The sequence below is a fragment of the Antedon bifida genome, chromosome 6 (genome assembly GCF_963402885.1).
Source record: "Antedon bifida chromosome 6, ecAntBifi1.1, whole genome shotgun sequence".
NCBI classification, from domain to species: domain Eukaryota; kingdom Metazoa; phylum Echinodermata; class Crinoidea; order Comatulida; family Antedonidae; genus Antedon; species Antedon bifida.
The window spans coordinates 16,193,651-16,216,613 of NC_136231.1; the positions used below are offsets into that span (position 1 = coordinate 16,193,651).

At 33.4% G+C, this 22,963-nt stretch overlaps 1 protein-coding gene across 3 annotated transcripts; it reads left to right on the forward strand.

Moving 5' to 3' along the window:
• Positions 1 to 694: 694 nt before the first annotated feature.
• LOC144845362 (Golgi-specific brefeldin A-resistance guanine nucleotide exchange factor 1-like) lies at positions 695 to 22,899 on the forward strand. 3 transcript variants are annotated; one of them, XM_078702636.1, is made up of 34 exons: positions 695 to 766; positions 2,257 to 2,467; positions 3,058 to 3,124; positions 6,062 to 6,193; positions 6,468 to 6,586; positions 7,056 to 7,164; positions 7,279 to 7,382; positions 7,535 to 7,939; positions 8,387 to 8,552; positions 8,863 to 8,947; positions 9,452 to 9,587; positions 10,166 to 10,357; positions 10,904 to 11,005; positions 11,185 to 11,380; positions 11,839 to 11,973; positions 12,248 to 12,369; positions 12,708 to 12,910; positions 13,074 to 13,197; positions 13,633 to 13,758; positions 14,470 to 14,552; positions 14,704 to 14,940; positions 15,393 to 15,492; positions 15,748 to 15,992; positions 16,115 to 16,238; positions 16,485 to 16,672; positions 16,888 to 17,041; positions 17,364 to 17,610; positions 18,714 to 18,871; positions 19,019 to 19,414; positions 19,761 to 19,908; positions 20,013 to 20,359; positions 20,929 to 21,100; positions 21,403 to 21,519; positions 21,986 to 22,899. In XM_078702636.1, exons 2-34 carry the CDS (start codon positions 2,354 to 2,356, stop codon positions 22,186 to 22,188), a joined length of 5,556 nt encoding a protein of 1,851 aa, XP_078558762.1. In that variant the 5' UTR covers positions 695 to 766; positions 2,257 to 2,353; the 3' UTR covers positions 22,189 to 22,899. The 3 variants fall into 3 exon arrangements, with proteins under 3 accessions (XP_078558762.1, XP_078558764.1, XP_078558763.1); XM_078702637.1 differs by having other exon boundaries at positions 704 to 819; XM_078702638.1 differs by lacking the exon at positions 11,839 to 11,973.
• The last annotated feature ends 64 nt before the right edge of the window (positions 22,900 to 22,963 follow it).

Here is a 22,963-nt window from a genome sequence, read left to right on the forward strand (position 1 = left end):
GGAATTGCAGTTGAACTGTCCTAGAGAGTAGTTAAGGTTTGGTGATTGTGGTGTAATGGGGAGAGGAGAAAGATAAGCTGGGGGAAGAGGTAATTCAGCGGTATCCAAATTAGATATTTTATTCATTAGCCAATATGACACATTCATTTACATAGTTTGCAAAGTACTTAAACCATATGGTGAGTATAGGGAGATACTAGGCGTCAGGTCTTTTGAAACCCGGCGGGTATAATTGCTAGTTACTAATCAGGCTACTGTACTTTACTTTGTTACTATTTATTTAATTAATTTATTACTATTTATTAAATAAGTGTTACATTACCTAATTGTTGTATGTAAAAAATAATTTTACACCGTTGAGAATAAACACGAACCTTAATCTAGAATAAATCTGCATTATTAATATTAATTATTTTATAGATAAAAATAGATGGCGCAATGCAACTTTTTGGAGTGATGAGGGGGAGAAAAATACTTCAGAACTAAACACAACCCCGACTACAGTAATCTTTATAAAAAATGTACACGATTGTGTATTTTTTAATATAATTATTAAAGAGCAATGTTTATATAAACAAACATTGCGTTATTTAATATACGAATGCATCATGTACATTTTTAATTTATTATACGTACTTAAATAATAGGTGGTTGTTGCAACGTCAACTTCCTGTTACGCATGCGCATGTGTGTATGTAAATGTCACATTTGCTGTGTTGGCTAATTTTTTGTCGGCAGAATAAGTGAAAAAATATTATAAATTTCTGTAAGTTAGATATTTAAAAGTAGATAAATACGGACATTTCTTAGAAGCAGACGGTAATTCTTATCTAATTTTGTAGGGCTTATAATGATTATTCTAGGCTTAGGCCTAGGCTAGCCTTCCTTTTTTATTAGCTTGATGAGAGGGAACGTGTCTGTGATCGATCGTGCCTGCCGCCTAGCCTATATATTGGCCTACTAGCTAGGCCTAGCTAGTGACGGGTGGTGAGGGCGGTGCTCTTTGTGTTGTACAGACTGAATGGTTCTGTCTCAGACGTTCCAACCCTCAAGTTAACTATTTTTGGGAGGTTTACAAATTAGGTTGTTAAAAAATTGGACAGTTTTAAATAAAGTGCTAGTTTGAGCTATTAATTACTTCAAATTTCTATTCATAAAAGACGTAGGCCTAGTTGAAGTTTACACTACAGTTCGACTTAATGAATTGAAGTTGAGCTTTTAGTCAAGTTTCACAAGTCTGGGTAATAAGGGCTATAAATTGGCCATTATGGTAAGAGAGTATTTGATCAGCAGACACAATTTATTACTTTCCCTTTTGTTACAACAACACTTTTTTCACATCAGGACTATACAACAGTGAGTTTCAAAGATAGGTCATTAGGTCTGTTGTATTTTTTATTGCTGATCATTTGTTGTTGTTGTTGTTAGTTCCAAATTGATCACGAATGTAAATATTATGTATGTATTGTTTTGCTTGTGCTTTTCTGCCAAGAAAACAATTATCATTATACTATGTATGAATGACTTTAATAAATCGAATCTGAATCTGAATCTGAATCTACATGAAAATTAATTTCAATCGTATATTATTGGAACAAGTTCAGTATTAATTTAACAGTAACAAGTAATTTTGATTAACAACAAACAAAAACAAGGAACCATGGCGATCAGTAACTTTCATATTTTCTAGGCCTCCAACAAAGTATGATTGCAACGAACCACATACTTCATATCGTGACCAGAAAGTGCTAATGTAGGCCCCTAAACATTCCATTGCGTGGTGAATTTCCGCATCTTCCATTGTCGCTAAGACGTGATGTAGTTCAACTTGCTGTGAAGAAAATAATGTCATTTGTATACGGTTGTAAATAACCATTAGCAGCATTATAACACTTAGCAATGGATATCGAATTAAGCTAATATAAAAATAGATATTTCATTCTTCAATATCTGGCCAATATAACAAATCAGTAACTGTTACGTTTTTCATAAACATCGTTTAAAAACCATTTAGTCACCGATTTAGCCTGCCCCCTCGAGGACTAAAAAAAATTGATCAATAGTCGTCTCTATTTATTTTAGGCTGATCTGATTTAGTCGCCAATTTAGTTTGGTTTATCAATTAAAATGACATCATTTTTAAAGTTTTAGCTCGAACTACGACTAAATCCGGTTTAAGAATATGGACTTTTGTAGTTCATGGCATTTTAATAGTTAATAGCTGGTTAATTAAATTACAATTTCTTCTCTCTTTAGAAACATGGATGGTATTATAAAAGCAGATTCTGTTTAAAAACAAAACTTTTCTGAAGTTAAATTTGAATGAAGAGAATTACACATATACAACTTTAAGATGAGTGACAAAATAATGCAACCCAAAAATGGAGTTTATATTATTCAAGGCGAAATGTTATTGGTTGTCACAGCAATGCGTAGGACCTCAAGATGGAACACCCATATTCCACAGGTAAATAATACAAATTATATAATTGGATATGAAAATACTGTATCTAGACAGTGTACATCCATTTTTCCTGGAATTTGCAATGTAAAATGTGTATATTATAAAAGTACATTCATTATATAATATACTGTAGTTAAATTGTATATTATATAATGAATTTACTTTTATAGTATACTGTAGTTAGATTGAAAAGTACTGCTTTACCACGTTGAAGCACCGGTTCTCGTCAGATCACCAATGTTAAGCAACGTTGGGCCTGGCTGAGGCTTGGATTGGAGACCATCTGGGAATATCAGGTGCTGTATATGGAGCTGGGGTCCCATTAGGCATTTGAAATCAGCACTGCTGACTCTTATGGTAGCCCTTGCATCTAGTATCTGCCTCAGACGTATTGGCCATTGCCTTTCCTCTGGTGAAGGCGGGCACTAGACGAGAGAAGCCCTTGATCAATATTAGGACCAATCAAGGTGCTTTAAACAGTCCTGGCTTAGTCATCATTCAGATAAATGTAAGACTAAAAATGATGCTGTTGTTCGCGACAGACGTCGTATGCATAGTCTATTGACTAACTGACGCACATTTTTTTTTTATAGGAGGAAGAACAAGATCCATTGATAGCTGGCTTCTCACAACTAAAAGATCTGCTCAACTCTATTTCAGGTATGCTTATGCTTATTTGTATTCATTTATTTATCAACAATTTGGCAAATTGTCCTATGTGTAAACCATGGGTTAATATCTTTATTTGAGGAGAAAAGTGTTTGCCAGGTTTATCTAGGTAACTATTGAGTTGAATTAATTATTGAATTAAATTCTATGAATTTATCAATTGAAGTAAATATATATAAATTGAAAATGCAATGAATTTCTTCAGTGCAAAGCGAAGAATAGGAAATATATTGATTGTATTGTTCATCAGTTTGATAATTGTGATATTGTAGTTGTATTTCTTTCATACAGCCTCATGGATTGTTGTGAACGAGCCTCCATTTTAAAATTTAAAGATTTTGTTATTATATTGATTTTTGATTGATGTTTTAATAAAGTATAGGAATTAGAATGAATTAAAATTATCCTCATAAAATTTGAATGACCAAATAAGGTTTGCTACTGTAGGCCTACTGGTATACAATAAACAATGAAATGAATGATTCTAAAGCTATGTTTACTTCATCAAATATAGTTAGTGATATAATCGTGTCCATATATGGGCACATCACATGTTTTTATCACATATAGTTCGATAGTGTAGACATATCTTAAGTATATTTTGTGGTTAAATAGAAACTGACTGATGCCTTAAAAAACAACGATGTGAAATATTGATATTATTATCACAGTTGCTAGGTCAAACATTTTGTCAATCTGTTTATATTTGTCATGGTTCAGTGGATAATGCAATTAAGGATACTAATTATCGATATCATTTGCTTCAAGTGTTTTCTCATTTAAATCTAGTGGCTGTCATTTAACAATTTATCTCAATTTATCCTCTCATACCAAATGTTACAATTTACATAGAAATCAGTGCATTTTCCTGAGGGTATTGTTACTTTGGACTTATGTACTATAGTTATACAGTACTGTACATACTCAAGAATGCATTTTAAACAAAAATGTAGAATAGATATAGGATTCGTTTAAATTGGATGATGGGTTTGGTTGAATGTTTTTATGGAATCTTCTTATGGGCTGTTTAATTAAGAAAAATAATAATAATAATAATAATAATACAGTTTATTAACCTGGAACCAAGTCTTCTAGATTGAAAATAATGATTAGTGTAGAAAAATTAACATTTCATCATATTACATCCATTATTGTGTTACAAACAGTAAATATATGATATCCAATCAGTCGGTTAAGTAATAGAAATCTTTATTCAAGATCAAGACTGGACTAAAACCCAGTAAGACGGACTAAATGACTTGCTAAGATTGAAGTATTTAAACTAACTCTAGAATACAATTTTTTTTAAAGACAGTAGATAAAATTTAGAATGTTTTGTTAATGACATTGTCACTAATGACTGCAGAGCACTGACTGCAGAGCACTGAGCTAGAGCAATTAGGTTCATTTAAATGTAATGACCTTTGCTATTTCCACCAGCTTTGGTTGCAGACTTGCTATACGTACACACTGTTCATTCAGCATGAAACCGATGTAAATAAATTAAAAGCAAACAGTATGGATCTGTTTGAATTACTAGCTAGTGTACTATAAAATTATTTGGTTAAAAATAGTAATATAGAAAATATTGTTTTAAACGTTTTACATTTGTTTATAATTCATTATTTTTTAAATTTGACACTATGTATTTGTATATTATTATTTGTACTATTATACACCTTTTAAATGTCACCTAGCATACAGTGTAGTTTAATTTTCTTTTGATAAATCAGGCAATTAAAATCTTATTTATAAATATTAATAATCTGTGTGTTTAACTTGATTGATACAACAGCAGAGCAAGATAGATCTAATTTAACTTTATTTATCTAATTAAATATTATATTAAATTCTATCAGTTATGTCCAGAAGATGCCACAAGAGAGATAATAAAATATTTTATAAAGTAGTATAGTTAAGATTTGTGAGAATATTGAATAGTTGAAAAAACTCCCTCTTTATTTAACATAACATAATATTATTGATTCAAGAAATTGTATAGAATCACTCAATGAACATATATAAAAAGGAAAATGATTACAAGGTTATTCAATTTCATCATCTACAGGAGATAAATTGTATAAGAATACGATATTGGGTGAAATTATTTTTTGTATTGATTTCTAACATTTAAATAATGGAAATGGTTTTGAATACAAATTTATTTGTATTGATTTCAGTGTCTTATTTTCTGATATTACATCCATAGATTTTCAGAAATACAATACCTCATGATTGAAATGCTGATAGTAAATGATTAGGCTACATATAAATGCATGCTAAAGTATGTTTATCTGTGTGTGTGGGAGTACTATCAAGTGTTGTTCCATCCAAACTAATTGTCATCTGAATCCACCAGTGGTCTAGTGGTTGGGTGCCCATAAGAGCCAAGTGTGATTCTTAGTTGTGGGCAACTTGCTAATATTCTTAATTATAAATTATACTATGTACTGTATTTAATTAATTTACAGCTAAGAACTTGAGAGTTTTATGTCCTCCCATTAAAGTTGATAGTATATATAGTGCTGATGCATATTTAATCTAATTGTACCGTTTGCACTAAATTTATTAATGTAATAAATTAGTAATCATGAAATCATGTATGGCACTTAAGAACAGAATAAATTAGTTAGATTGTTGAAAATTATAATTGTTTTCTATTCTATCTTTTGTATCAAATTTAATGTTAGTAATGTTATTTTCTATAATTATATTATGTATATAATTTGTTCTGTACGTTATACTGTATGTTCAATATAATAGTAATCATTTCATTATTTTTATGATAGATGTCAGTTATTTATTATGAATTATGACTTATCAAGGCAAAAACTCAATTTGCACACCTAGTATACAGAATGACTGCAAAATGAAAAATCTTTATTACTTGATAAAATTGCCATACATTTTTAAAATTTTATCTTACAGATTTATCTGATATTGAACCAAACAATTTTCTAAGTCCATTTCTTGATGTGATTCGGTCAGAAGACACAACTGGACCTATCACTGGCCTTGCACTCTCGTCGGTCAATAAATTTCTGTCCTATGGACTTTTAGGTAAGGTCATTCTATATCATTTTCATTGACATACTGACTGGCCAACTCCTATCCTTTACATCCAGGTAAGCCAATAACTATTGACTGTATAATATTATAAATAGGGGTGTGATTTTTAAATTTTTCAAGTTTCAATGATGATTGAAATAAAATCACTGGTTAGATCATATGATATGATATATACCTATTCCTAATTATCAGTATTATTTCCAGAAAAGCACTTGTAACAATATCCATAAAAAAGTCTTCTAATTGCATAATTCTCATTACACAGATCCTGCAATTGATGGTACTGCAGCTGGAATAGAGAACATTGCTGATGCTGTCACACATGCTCGGTTTGTTGGTACAGATCCAGGCTCGGATGAGGTTGTATTGATGAAGATCTTACAGGTAATAGGAAGCTTTCAATTTGTGATGGCCTAGGAATTTTGACCGTTTACAGGTTCAGGTGATGGCCCACACAATATATGTAGGACCTAGGTTGTTAAAAGTTATTTAATGACAATTCAGGTGTGATAAAATATTTTTTTTTTAAATTTAAACGGTATAAAAAGACTCAAAATACAACTTATAGTTGAAATGAAGAGCTACATAGGAAAATGATAATTAACATAAAACCAAGTTTAACAAAGAAAAAACACATTAAGGCCTATGATACAGTAATTAATTAATTTAAACTTAAAATTACTCTAAAAATACATACACATTTTACAAATTTACAATAGACCATGTTAAAATATTATGATGAAAATAAGTTTGTACTGTAGATATTTTATCAGAACAATTCTGTCAATGTGTCAAGCATTATTTCAGTTGATGACTTCAGATATTATGTTTTTTTTTTATAATTTGTTTTTAGGTTTTGAGAACACTTTTACTCACTCCAGTTGGTTGTCACCTAACCAATGAATCTGTCTGTGAAATTATGCAGTCTTGTTTTAGGATATGTTTTGAAATGCGGCTAAGTGGTAAAGAAATTATTCTCTTTAGATTTTTTATGTTGAAGTTGAGTAATCTTATTAAAAGACCATTTTCTATCATTGTGTTTAAGAAAATGTGATTTTATTGAAATTCTTTTACAGAGTTGCTACGTCGTTCAGCTGAGCAGACACTAGTTGATATGGTACAGCTTCTCTTCTCAAGACTGCCACAGTTTAAAGAGGAGAAGATTGCAGGAATGAGAAAGGTTTACTTTTGTTCTTTTATCAATGAAAACATTTTGCATTGTTTATTTATGAATGTATAACTTGTGTGTTTAATACATATGGTTGTCTTTACTTAGTTGCTCAATAATACCTTAAACAGATAACTTGACATTACATTGATTTTGTTCTGCAGCTCAAAATGAGAGCTGGTGGGATTGCTGATTCCAGGCGGAAAAAATCTAAACAATCCCCAAAAAATCGGCAAAGAAAAGAAAAACAGCCATCCTCTACCACTCTACAAGAGGAACGAGAGTCCACTGCCACTAGTGGTCAGCCCTCTCCAGCAGTCAGTGACAACAACATCGCCTCGGAACCTGAAGAGCAAGAGCTTCTCTCCGAACCAAGACAGTTGGAGGAAAGACTGCAGAGTTCTGATTGTGAAGGAGATGGCCGTGAAGTAGTGTCAATTGATGACTGTGTGGCAACACCTGATGGAGTCCCAAGTGAACACGGTGTGGTGTCACTTACAGGAAGTCAAGGTATGGAAGATGGCACTGAAAGAAGGAGTTTTGTCAATGAAGACGGCATAGACAGAAAGGTAGGTATTTTCCCTTATATGAAAACTATTATCCCATGCTAATCCCACTTTGCAAAATCCATTGTTAATGTAATCAGAATATTACCTTCTACTTTTCACCAAATTTCATACCCATTGACTACACGGTCATATACAGTAATTACAAATCCTAGATCAAGATTACATTGTGCCGAGGTCTAGCAAAACAATAGTTTGACTTGTACGATTTTCACATCTGCAAAATGTAACAACTTGTAACAAGGTTTGCATAGTGTTTTTGTTTCAAGATGTCCCAAGTTGTTACTGCGCTGGCATGTATTGCCCTGGTATTAAACTGACCAATCACAGTACTAATCAAATACCGCGCATCAGACCTGGTTTTAAGTTGTAACAATTTATTAAGTTATGAAAAGGGTATAAGATGACATGCATGTATATTCTTTAATCCAAATAAAATCTTCTTGATAGAAGGAAGAGGATGCAAACTATGATTCTGAAAAGACGGAATCATTAGCAGATGGAATGGAAGATTCTGAATCAATCACAGAGCATTCCGATAGTGCTTCTGTACATGATTCTGACTATGTGAATCCACATGGAGTACGTTTTACCCCTCAGCAGAGGCCTAAGGATGGTAGGGTTACGTGTTGCTTTATTTTTGCCTTCATCTCATCTTCCTATACTGTGCTGAACCTCACTTGTGTATAGTCGCACTGTCTTGAAAATTTTAGGTTAATTAATAGTAGAATATTAGATATTATAAAACAAAACAAAAGAGGTTGATTTATTATGTATACTTTCTCTGTCTCCATACACTCAGAAACTAAAAATCAGTATTACCACGATTGAGATTAAGTATTATTAAATTACCCTAAGGGGAAGCGATAAAAATATGCATAAATTACATTAAAATTAAATAAATAATAAAATGTTTTATTTTATAGGATCTGGTCCACTGATTCCATACGGACTTCCGTGTGTCAGAGAACTGTTTAGATTTCTCATTTCTCTTATTAACCCTTATGACAGGTAAGCAGAAATAAGATCAAAGATGATTCTCTGGTTTATTCTCTTATTCTATTCTTATAATTAATACAGTGGTACTGCAAAAGCCTTTTTTTCAAGAATTTATTCTAAATATTAAATTATCTCCATTCAACATTCTAACAATGGTAGGGATTGCCGATTTTTGCATCCATCCAGTTTACAGAATACATAAACTTTATTGTGATTAAACGTATCTGAAAAAGTCACTAATACTATGTTGATGCTCCATGATATTGTTACTAGCTTGTATATAGATATAAAGGATGTTTTTGGTTTATGCATCTTAATCTCTATACACTATCAAATAAAAACAAAAAAATGTGAAGTGCCCATATATGGACATGATGATGTCATATCACTACCATATTTGGGCATATCACTAACATATTTGGGCTCATCACATTTTTTGTTAAACTAGTTTGTGTAGTGTAGAAAGAGCTTTAAACCAACAGGGATGTTTTAATGTTTTACAATTTATGTTTACAGGCACAATACTGATGTTATGATTCATATGGGACTAAGTCTACTGACAATATCCTTAGAAACTGGCTGTGATCACATCAGTCATTTCTCTGTTCTTCTATCTCTTGTTAAGGATGACATGTGCAGGCATCTGTTTGCTGTAAGTATTGTATATTATTTAATTACTGTATCACATTTTGTCACCCTGAAAATCATTACACTATTACAAATAATGCATTTTTTTAAAGAGTGCTTCTTCCCAAGTTAAAATGTAGTAGAGACGTAGAGACGTAAATTTTCCGATGCACCTGTGACGTCACAGCAATTTACGCGTGCGGCGATATCCTTAATATCGCGATGGTTCTGAAATCATATGTACATCCCAAATACGTTGTTAAAATATGGTCCTCGGTCAAGTTGTCCTTTAAGGGGAGAGCTTTGGGAGCCAGCAAAGTGTCCCTAGGAGTTGGTTGTAATGTTTAGACAAATATTGCCCATGTTTGTTTCACAGGAAAGTGTCCCCTAAATAATGATATAAGTAAGTAAATAAGTCCCAAACCATGGGTTCTATACTGTAGTGTTATTTCGTTTATAGTACTGTAATACCTCTCAAGGTATCAACTTTAGGTAGTATTAAGATATATATTTTTATATACTTTATGGTGAGCAAGAATGAACAAATCTTTCTACACAAACTTTATTGCTATATTTAAACAAAATCTAAATATTTATTTACAGCTTCTTCAGGCTGATCGTCTTTCTCTGTTTGCTTCATCTGTGCGTGTGTGTTTCCTTCTTTTTGAATCCATGCGAACTCATCTTAAGTTTCAACTAGAGATGTACCTATTGAAGCTTGTAGAACTTATTGTATCAGAATCACCTAAAATTATGTATGAACAACGTGAGATGGCACTGGATGCTATTGTACAGGTACTGTATACCAATTCTTATTTGTTGTAGACTTTAAATTTACCATTTATTTTGCAGAATTTTAATGATTCTTCCATGTTCGACACCCTTCAGTTAACGTTTTTCATTGTATCTAAAGTTTTTCGTAATGCTTGCGCATAAGCAGATCAATTAATTTACAAAGTGGGCAGATCTTGTGCATTGCATGTTGGGAAATAGCGTTAAAGTTAACAAAAAACTCCCTAATATTGAGGTATTTTATTAAGAATAAAACAACTAAAATTTACATAACAGAAGGCAACCAAAGGCAGATAGATTGCTGAAAGTGCAATATTAACAACTTATTAAAATGATAAAAGGCAATATAAAAGTTTAAATAATACATCAAGATTGGTTCAAAAGAACACTAATCTAAGCTGCGTTCACACATATATTTTAATATTACATTTTAAAAATGATATAGTAGTACAATAACAATAAAGTGTCTAAGTAAGTAAAGTAAATATAAATGATTTAATCACTCCAGCAATGTATGTTTTATCACTGTTCGCTGTTTTGTTCTTTTAGTTGTGGAGGATACCTTCTCTAGTAGCTGAGTTGTATTTAAATTATGACTGTGATATTTATTGTACTAATTTATTTGAAGATCTGACCAAGTTACTTTCAAAGGTAAGTTTTTATACAGATTGGGTTGCAGAGGTAATGGGTATTAAAATGGCTGGAAGGTTTTAACTACATTTCACCATGGAGTAGAGGAGCAGGTATCTTTAGTAATAGTATATTATCTACTAACAAATATTGTAATAATAATGAATAATAATCTTTTCAATTTAATGATTTTTATTCAGAATGCATTCCCAGTGTCCGGATCATTATATACAACACACTTGTTATCTCTTGATGCATTGCTGGCCGTTATTGATGCCATTGAGGCAAACTGCCACCATAGAATATTAAGCACAATGGCAGCACAAAGTACAGAGCGAATAACATCAGAGTCGGGCATAGAGATACAGATACAAGACATGTCTACCAAACAAGAAGGTAAACAGTTATTACATTCAAAATAAATACAATTTAAAAGTGATTTGATTGTGGTGGAAAGTTGTGAGTTGTGGTGGATTTATGCTAATAATTTACTCCTATACTTTGCTTTGTTTAAAAATATTTCTATTCAATGCACCCCCCAATTTCTACTACATTATACTTTTTAATAAATCAAATAGTGTTAGAAGTTAATGCAAACACAAAAATTAGTTCATTTTTAAACACTATATATTACTATATTCACGCATCTTTTCTTACTGTAAAGGATAAACATTTACTTGGTATAATAACTTGGTTCAGTAGATGATGCAGTATTAATAATAATACAGGCTCCCTGTGTGTAGCAGCGGTGACGTGACTGTTACATGTACATTCTGTAATGCTAATTTAATATAGGCTTATGCTATACAGTTCTCTCTTTTATGTCTTTAACACTACTTGTGCTTTGGGTGTAGGGCAATCAGGGGCTAACACTGATGGAATGGCATCGGACAACAAGGGGTCACCAGGAGTACATGCTAATCCACCTACAACAGGCTATGCAATGGGACAGCTAATGACAGCTTCCTTACAAAGACAACCTAAGGATGGTAGGCTAATGCTATATATTTAAATACATTAACATTCCTAAATATGCAAGTACTGTAGTTATATATCTGCATTTAGCCATTTTCAAAAGTTAGTTTGAAAGTAATAAATTGTCAAATAATATGTGTATTTATTTCTATTAGAAGTGCATGTTTTATTTTTAGCACATTTTAATTTAACATTATCAGTAAGATATTGGTATTACTGTAGTGATCATTTGTATTGTATGTTTTTTTTTTTGGGAAGAAGTAAATGTAAACATTTTATTATTGACAGGTAAACTAAATGTTGAGAATGAGCGACTTGAAGGTAGTCCGTGCAGACGATGTACTCGATTCCCACCTTCACCAGGACTACCAGCACCAGAAGACCTTGTTAAAATTAAACATCGTAAAAAGGTAAACACCTACAGAGACCAGTATCAATTTGTAGTGAAATTTATCCGTGGTTGAGCTAATTTGGATGTAGATGACTTTAGCAGAGTCATAGAACACTGTCTATACTATATAATACAATAAAACAGGCATTTCGCTATTCATAATTCAAAATATTGGTAAGATTTTATACCCTGTATTCCCTCGGCAGCTTAGACCAGTCAAAGTGTTACGACTTAAAAACAGTAACATGCAGGATACGGTACATGCAAAAATAATAAACTAATGAATATTAATTACTACTAATTTCAGTACATTCCTTTATAGACATGATAACATTGATTACAAATTTATTTTTTCAGCTACTGCAAGCTGGTACAGATCAGTTCAACCAGAAGCCTTCAAAGGGAATTGCATTCTTACAGGAAAATAACATTTTAAAGACACCTTTGGATCCGAAGGAAATGGCACAATTCCTCAAAGAAAATCCAAAACTAGATAAAAAACAAATAGGAGAGTATGTTAGTAACAAAAAGAACACTAAAGTACTAGAAGCGTATATGAGGTAGGTACTACATATTTATACTTTCGGTCTTGTATATAACCCATTGTGTCTTATCATATATCTTATCTGTATGGTTACATAGTAATTAACTAAACAAACAAATTAATGTGCTTGCATCCTTTTGAGTTAACTGCAAATCTAACTAATGTTTGTTTTGAACTAGACAATTTGCATTTGAAGATACACGTATTGATGAATCTCTTCGTATGTACCTTGAGGCGTTTCGATTACCCGGAGAAGCACCTGTCATCCAGAATGTCTTAGAACATTTCTCAGATCATTGGCATGTAAGTCAATTCAAACTCTCAAGCTAATTGAAGGCTCATTTCATTAAGATTCATCTTATTAAATAATCAATTAAATGCCTGTCTAGTTAAGTAATGACTTTTCCAATTAAAGATCAATCCAATATAGTATTCCAATTAAAGGCCCTGCCAATTAAACACTCCCTCCAATTATACACTCCCTCCAATTAAAGATTTCCTTCAATTAAACAATCTAACCAAAGATCCCTCTAATTAAAGACCACTGCAATTAAACACCCTCCAATTAAAGATCCCAATAATTAAAGACACTCCAAGTAAAGTGCGGTAATTAAACATCTTCTAATTAAAGACCCTTTTAATTAAGACTAGTTTTGTGTTCAGGATAATTATTATCTTTTTACCATTCGATGGACTGTGTATCTTTATCTTTAAAAATCTATATTATTTTTACAACAGAAAAGTAATCATCAACCATTTGCAAATAATGATGCTGCATTTACCCTGGCATATGCTGTCATTATGCTAAACGTTGATCAACACAACCACAATGCAAAAAAGCAGAATATACCCATGACTGTAGCCGTAAGTAAACAAACTTTATTTGTCATACTTCAAAAGCACCAATTTATAACCTGTGATACGTAAGTTACTATATGGGCCACATAAATAGTCAGGCTGGATGTGGGTAATCAAAATAACCGACACATGATTCCCATCACTTTGAATTTTTGTCACCAACATTGTCATTGATTAATTAATGCCCGGCGCACACTAGAGCTATCGGCTGAGCCAACTGCATGAGTAACACTTGGCTCACTAAAATATTTGCCGCAAACTGTGATCGTGTTCTATCGGACGCACACTAAACGCCTTCAGTACGCGATTTTCTGATTGGATAATTACTTACTACACTATACGGCACCCTCTGACATATTATAATAATAAATCAGAATATGTCATGCGCAGTGGAATTTTTTAGTGAGCTATCTGCTCACGTTCAGCGCACACTGTGAGGAAAATGTTACTCGTGCCCAAAAATATTAAACACGATAGATATTTTCCTCAGCGGCACACATGGCCGATTCTTCACAAATTCCCTGGCGCACACTGTGAGCCAAGTGTTACTCGTGCCAGTTGGCTCAGCCGAAAGCTCTAGTGTGCGACAGGCTTAAAGCATTGCTTGAAATCTTTATAATATGTATAGATGTGTACAATATTACATTGTAGAAAGTAAATGTGACATTGTCATAGAATAATATATTAATTTTTGTTACAATATTTATTTTTATTTAGGAGTTTAAAAAGAATCTTCTGAAAGTGAATGGAGGTGAAGACTTTGACCAATCAATGTTAGAGGAAGTTTATTCTGCCATCAGGTAAGTTCATCATCATCTGTTGTCTGTTTACTACTGGACATTCTCTTCATCTTTACCTAATTTGTTCCGCCTCAATACTTCTCTTCTATGTTCTTAATCATTCTTCTTAGATGAGACTATTATATTTTAAATTTATGGTCTTTTATTTTAGAAATGAAGAAATCGTGATGCCTGCGGAACAGACAGGTCTTGTACGTGAAAACTATATATGGCGATGTCTACTTAAACGAGGATGTACCCTTGATGGTACATTTCTACACACACCAGCAGCTGCTATGGACAAGGAGCTGTTTTTATTAACTTGGGGACCTACCGTTGCAGCATTGTCATTTGTGTTTGATAAAAGCCCGGATGAAAAAATAACACTTAAAGCAATATCAGGATTCAGGTGGGCTATGTTAATTGTTTGTTTTTGTTTTTGGTCAAGAAAAATTATAATTAGCTTCTTGCTGTTGGCTGTGTATGAAATAAAATAATTTCAGCCCAGTTTGTGTTAACAATTTTAGTGCCTCTCTTTATTAGCCTTTACAACAGGGGTTCTCAACAAATTTTCTAGTGGGGGTTTATAATTTACAAATAATTTTATAGGTCAGATAGAGCATAATTCATAGATGGGGTCCATAATTCGGCGGCTCCAAGAACTCATGTGCTTTAAACATTATCTTTTATTCTTGGATCATCACAGACCATATGAAATTGCAGCATTGGTCCTGGATTTAAGATTTTTTAGTTACATTAACTGTCCAATAAACAGCAAAGGCTATAAATAAATACGCAATATTCTTCTTCATCCATGAATATAATTCGTTAATATAACATTGCCATGTTTGTTTTTTGTAGAAAATGTGCAATGATTTCAGCTCATTATGGTTTAAGTGATGTATTTGATAATCTTGTCATATCCCTGTGCAAGTTTACAACATTAATGAGTTCAGGAGAGGTGAGAACAAAAATCTTTACTCCACTAAAACTAAAACTGCGCATGATCGTCATTGCCAAATTCATATATTTTTATACACCCTGACCTGTATATTTGTTCTTATTTAGATTCACTGTTTTGTCTTGTAATTGTGTATTATTAATTAAAATATTAATTAATATGTAAAGCGCCTTTGAATATTTTTCTTTAACGGCAGATTTATTTCACCAAGACCTTAACTTTGTCATTCATCAATTTTTATTTATTTCTTCTTAGTCTCCTGAAATGCTTCCGATCGTCTTTGGGTCAAACATGAAAGCCCAACTTGCTGCCAAGAACATGTTCGGACTGGCACATCGTCATGGTGACATCCTAGGAGAAGGTTGGAAGAACATCCTTGATTGTATGCTTCAACTCTTTAAAGCCAAACTTCTGCCATCGGAACTTGTTGATGTTGATGACTTTGTCGCGTCTAGTGGTAGTATATCACTACTGAAGAGAGAAGAGATGCCGTCACAGAGGTATCGTATTGATTTTTATCTACAAATTCAACTTTATTTTCATTTTTCAATAACATTATTACATGGTATTTATGCATAGTGCCCTTTCAAAAATGTAAACATTGATGAATTTATTTAAATAGGTCAGACTCTTCATTGCTGAGCTCTTTTGTTTACTACTTTACTGCCAACACTGAAACCTCAACTCAACGGGGTCCAACCCCAGAAGACCAAGAAGCCATTCATGTCGCCCGTAACTGTATAGAGGTAAGATATTTCTTTAATCCATCATATTGTAACAACGGGTATCAGGTATTTAATTACAAATTTTAACCAGCAATTAATTAACCAGTCATATCAAGCCTTGTCTACACTATCAAACTTGATGTGACAAAAAAATGTTATGTGCCCATATTTGGACATGATGATGTCATATCACTACCATATTTGGGAATATCACTACCATTTTTGGGCAGAGCTTTAACCTCTCAAAAACTTCTTTCGTTTCCACAGGACTGCCATCCTGAGCATCTTCTAACCGAGAGTAAGTTCCTTCGTATTGAGTCATTGCAAGACCTCATAAAGGCGTTAACGTTTGCATCACAAGGACCTCAAGCAGCAGAGAGTACTGGAACACCATTCGATGAAGAAGCTGCAGTATTCAACTTGGAACTGTTGATAAGAGTTGTATTTGAAAACAGGTAAGAACACTATAGACAATTTTCCTCATAAATTACAACCCCAGTTTGATGGCAGTAAGAAAATAGGAGTATCTCCGGAATAAAAGTTTCCCCTGAATAACAGTTTACCATATATAGGAGTTGGCCTGGTGTTTCCTGAATATGGGTGTCCCAATGGAGGGAGTACTATTGTATTTATTAATTGTCTAAGCACTGACTACATTTTGATTTTGTAGAGACCGGGTGAGCTCCTTATGGCAGTCTGTACGAGATCATTTGTACAGTTTGATTGTAAGTTCATCTGAACATGGCTTTCTTGTGGAAAGAGCGGTAGTTGGGCTTCTACGACTGGCAATACGCCTGTTACGGCGAGAAGAGATTTCAGGACAGGTAAACTATTATATTATTTTTTAAAGTAAATTTTCCCCCTCTGATTGATGGTAAGTCATTATCAGGGTTTTGACTTTAAACCTGTCCATTCTCATTATTTGTCTTAAATTCCTCCAGGCAGGTATTAATTATAGAAATTGACCATACAAATATTATTATTACCTCATTTAAATACAACTGTGTAGTAGGTGTATAAGTACTCTAGGCATTGACGATAAGAATAGAATTCTCGAAACACATACATTTTTGGTGGTATTATACATGAAATATTAACATGAAGAATATATTATCTTTTATAATATGTTATCTTTTGTACATACAGGTTATTGCATCTTTGCGTATGTTGTTTATGATGCGACCAAGTGTACTTCACAAACAATGTCGTCAGATCTCGCACGCACTCTATGAACTGTTGCGTACAAATGCTGCCAATATTCACACCCCTATGGATTGGTATACATTGTTTACTCTACTAGAATGTGTTGGTGCAGGAGCCATACCACCTCCTATGAAACAGGTGGCTATCGGAACAGAGTCTGATGATTGTGCAAGTGTTTGCGGTGATCATGGTAGGTGGTACATTAATTTTTTTTTGAAAGGTGGGCTTGAATTAGCCTTATCATCATCATGAATTATGTGGATCATTTTGCATACTGTACCCCCACTAGCATGGTATATAAAATAATGTGGTATTCTTATATTTTGACCTTTAATGTTTATTAGGTATTCATTAGTACCGTAGTTCCTTGGGTATAATCCCACCTCGGGTATAATCCCACCCCCGACTTTACGATTACCTTCGCACGCAAGCATATCCCCGGGCAAAGTCCCAGTGTATAATTTAACATTAGGCCAGAGGTGGGCCTAGGCCTACTGTAGCTAGCTAGGCCGACGTCAATTTCTCACCAAAAAAAATTGAGTAATTTCTCTGAATTTGGCTGACTTAAAACTCATCAAACATTGTAACATTGTTAAGTTGAATACAATCTTAAGGCTAGCATGCCCCGATCGTCACGTTCTGTACATCCTTTCGCCGTCGTGTACATTCTTTCTTGTTGTTTACACTACTGTGCATGCTTGATTACCGTAAAAAAAACACCGCCCTCTATACCGACCGGCTTGTGCAGTAGAGTTTGTGTCACATGCAACAACATGCGATTTACACAGAGAGCTCGAGCGTGTGGGTGAACATGGAGAACTCGTATGATCGAGTTCATGTCGATTTAGGAAGCTAGGCCTAGATCACATTTTAGGGTATTTTTTAAGTAGAAATCTCGGGGAAAATCTATACGGTAGGCATAGCACAGGTAAGACCAATTAGGCCGCCTAGGCCTAGATAGCCTGGCCTTCTAATTGCTAGGCCTACATCGGAATATAGCTTTTAGATAGCCTAAATCGTAGCTAGAAGAAATATCGTCATTTTCAGTTCATGCAGCGGGAAATCCCCGGGTATAGTCCCACCTCCCAAATTCGGGTAAATTTCACGTACAAGGGGGGGGTGGGATTATACCCGGGGAACTACGGTAATATTTTCCTCTTCTCATATTTTTTATCTTAAGGATATTATACAATGTTATCAAAATAAATTAAACAATTTAAAAGAAAAAACTATAAAGAAAATATAAAATATATTTGAGGTTTGTAGTTAATGTTTATTTCATTGATCTTATAGATGCACAATCTGATAGTGAGTTGTCTGTCAGTAGCCAGATAACAACAGTATCTGATCATGGCTATACTTCTGACTCAGAACTGTACAACATGCACAAGCCGAAGCGTAGTAGTAGCGAAGGGGATGTACGTGACATTGGACGAGGGGGCTGGCTGGTAGTAAGGGATTTTGTTTTTTGCCCCTAAAATCACAATTTCATATTCTTCATTATTTTTACACTCTGTTTCAGCATCGAATACCAAAATATTAATATAAAAATAATGAATTATTTGTTGTAATAAATAACATTGTAATCTTTTATAAAGGTAAAGAAAGATGAAGAAGAAAATAAACAGCCACACAATCAATATGAAATATCTCTTGATATCGAGCTTCGACACCATGATACAAAATCACTCATGAAATGCTGCGAAGTCCTAGCTTTCCTCGTACGTGACGCTGCTCACGTTACGCCTGACAATTTTGAATCGTGCGTGCACTGCATCAGGACTTTTGTGGAAGCAACTGTGAATGGAGGAAGATTAAGCGATCATCAACGGAGACAGAGGGCAGCAAACAGGGAGGCTAAAGACAGAAGAGGAAAGAAGGGTAAGAAGAAAATGCCAAAGACTTACTCGGTACCAGATAAGATTGCACAAGTTGGCGACCATGAGGATGAAGAGGATGCTGCGTTGGGTGGATATCATTCACTCTCTATACAGGTACAGTCAATTGTACAGTTATTCATAATAGTTGTTAATGTATTCACATTTATATTCCGTCAACTACTGAAGTGAAAAACATCTCTGAATCCAGATGTCCAAAATATCCTAGTTATTATTAAAAATACATTCGAAACACCAGTGTTTCTGGAAACCCAGACAAATTGGGCTAGCCAACACTGGGCATCTACAACAGTGTTTTGTTTGGAGTGAATTAATAAAACAACCCCAGAGTTCAAAACATCTAGAGATGCCAATCAGTTGTCATGGCTAAGAGTGTTCTTGACACATCATACCATTTTGCAACATGATTTAGCACTTATTTATACTTTCTTTTATTCGGTAGTTGTTGGATCTGATGCATACATTACACACAAAAGCAGCGACAATATTCAGTTCATGGGCAGAAGAACAAAATAAATTGGGAGAAGTTCATACCATAGATGCTGGTGCTAGTGCATTATGGATAAAATGCTGGTGTCCCTTGTTGCAAGGTAAGTAATGTTGGTGGAAAATGTGTACCTATTTTATCATTTTATGTAACGATTTGTTGCATATAGGGCATTAGTTGTAATGACAAAATATTTGTAATATTTAGGTATAGCTCGACTTTGTTGTGATACAAGACGTCAAGTACGAATGCAAGCCTTCTCATACTTGCAGAGAGCACTTCTTGTGCATGACCTCCAGACTCTCTCTGCAACTGAGTGGGAATCAAGCTTCAACATCGTTCTCTTTCCACTGCTCACAAAACTGCTCACCAACATCAACAGTCACGACCCAGACGGGGTTGAGGAGACACGAATGAGGGCGGCCACACTACTTTGTAAAGTGTTCCTCCAACATCTATCGCCGCTTTTGTCTTTGGCAACGTTCACAGCTCTCTGGTTGACCATTTTGGATTTCATGGACAAGTATATGCATGCAGATAAGAGTGATCTACTGGTAAGTATTACTATATTTAACCTGGTTATGCTACAGGGCCTGGCAATTGCACTTAGCAAGAAATTTAGTGGGAGGATATCAATTTTCTATACTTCATTTTAGTTATTGTCAGGTATGAACAGTATTTTTCACTATTGAAGGTCAAAACACACGCCTAGATTATATACGCAGTGACAAAATGAAGGAAAATAACCTTCTCCAGCCTTGATATGTGAACTATAACCATGTCACAAAATGCATGTATCCAACTCACATTCCAAGCTGGTTTTTCACTGAACCATTTTATTAACAGATTTTTTTAGAGCATTAAATTGCTTTTACTGATCTGCTGTACGTTACTGTACCAATGCTGTACCAATACCTTTTTAGGAAATTCCAAGCTGGTTTCATTTTTAGTCGCATGCAAACGTGACTCTATAGCTCACTATGTCGGTGGGTTGGCTGGTCGGTCGGTGAGGTCACTCAGTAAACACTAACTCAAATTTGCGCACGCGACTGCAGCCATGTATATGGTCTTGTTTCTTAATATCCAAGTTATTCATCAATCTTGCAATCATTTCTTATGACAGTTTGAAGCTATTCCTGAATCTCTGAAAAACATGTTGCTTGTGATGCATACAGCCGGAATCCTAAGCAGTGAAGATCAAGGAGATGATTCTCCACTATGGCACGTCACATGGGAGAGAATTGACTGCTTCTTACCTCAATTAAAACATGATCTATTCAGGCCTAGGGAGCCATGTAAGTGAATGAAATCATTTCCAATAATACTAATAATCCAAGTAAGACAATAGTAAATTATTTTTATTATTTATTTGGTATCAAACAAAATCACAACAACCCCAGAGGGCAAACCTGTGATTGACTAAAACAGTTTAAAACAAAGACAATGATGAAAGAAATAACAAACTTAAGTGAAAAATAAGTTCTAATTGGTTGGAGTTGATTATTACATTACTTTCTTTTTTTTATTGTTTTATTGTTGTCAAATGTTTTAATTTTTTTAAAATAATAATAAACCAAAATTAATTTGTTTTGTTTAGCTAAACCAAAAGTTGAAACTGTTGTTGATCCTGGCGATGCCCCTAAACAAGATAGTAGCATTCCTCGGGATGGAGCACCAACGGTCAAAGAGCCAGAAAAACAACAAGAAAATGGAGGTAAGTGTATTGTATATCCATCATAACTTGATATGATTTTAATGCTTCTTTTAATATTAAATCAGTTTTTTGCATGTAAAAAAATGCATACTTAAAATCTATACATAAATGATAACATTATATTTTAAAACATACACAAATAATCATACCTAATTATAATATAATATTCTTTCATATCCATCATACGTTTTTAATGCTTCTTTTAAAATTAAATCAGATTTTTACATGAAAAACAATGCATAATTAAAATCTGTATATAAATGATAACATTATATTTTAAAACATACAAAAATAATCATAAATAATTGCCATATAATATTCTTTCAATAAAATGATTTTTAATATAACTAAAGACATCTAAATAATTTCCAACACACTTTCTTTTTACTTACTAATGCAATTTACTATTATAAATGGTTATAAATTTGACTTTAAAAGTGAAACAACATTCTTTTTTTTTATGTAGATGTAGAAAATGCAGTCGTTCGTTCTGCAAGTCCTGCTCAGATCATACTTCAACCACCATTACCATCAGCTGTTCCTATTCCTCATGACAAGTCTGGTGCTTCTGTACCTATTCTATTAAATCCTAATATACTACAAACAGGAGGCATTCAAGGCCTGCCTATACTAGGTGTTCCTGTGGGCGATACTGCCAATAGCTCATGAGGGTCTTGGAATAGGGTATATTATATGATTAGACTGATGTTGGGGTAGATTTGGTTCAGTGTAATTGACCTAGGATTATTAATAGCGATGATAGAAGTTGATTGTGCCTCTATTGATATTGTATTGTATACTGTCAAGTGATATTGTATTTATATTAAGAATGAAATTCAACTAATATAATATATATACAAATTTATTTTAATTCTCTGTTAATTTAATGTATAGATACAATGTTAATGTGAGTGGTTTGTTGATGGCTGTGTTACTATAATAATTCCTGATAGTAAATTGATATTTAAATTTCTGCTCCTGTTTACATACACTCACATGCGATGTAAGTGCAATTTTATGTTTTTATTTTACAGTCTATGTACAATAATTATTCCAATATTTTGTGCGATTAATGTGTAGAATAAAAGAAATATGTCTTATAACCCTGTACTACAGGCTTTCTAAACTAGAGGGTAAGGTATTTTATGTAATAATAGACGTTTATCAGATAGAATCATGCCTGGGTAGCCATGTTTTTTACATGGTTTCGTTTTTCCACCAAATAGGTAGAAATCATGAGGTAGGCTGTTTCTTCACATACAACAATATTTCCCCAGTATCATGATACTACGTGAAACACATGTGAGGCTGTATTACCTATGATAACTGGGAAATCTTTATACAGTATCTGTTTGAAAATAAAAGAGCACTGACTTGTCATTGAGTTTGTGTAATGTATTATTTCAGGGTAAAACTGCCCTGTAATATCCACTGTTTGGACATT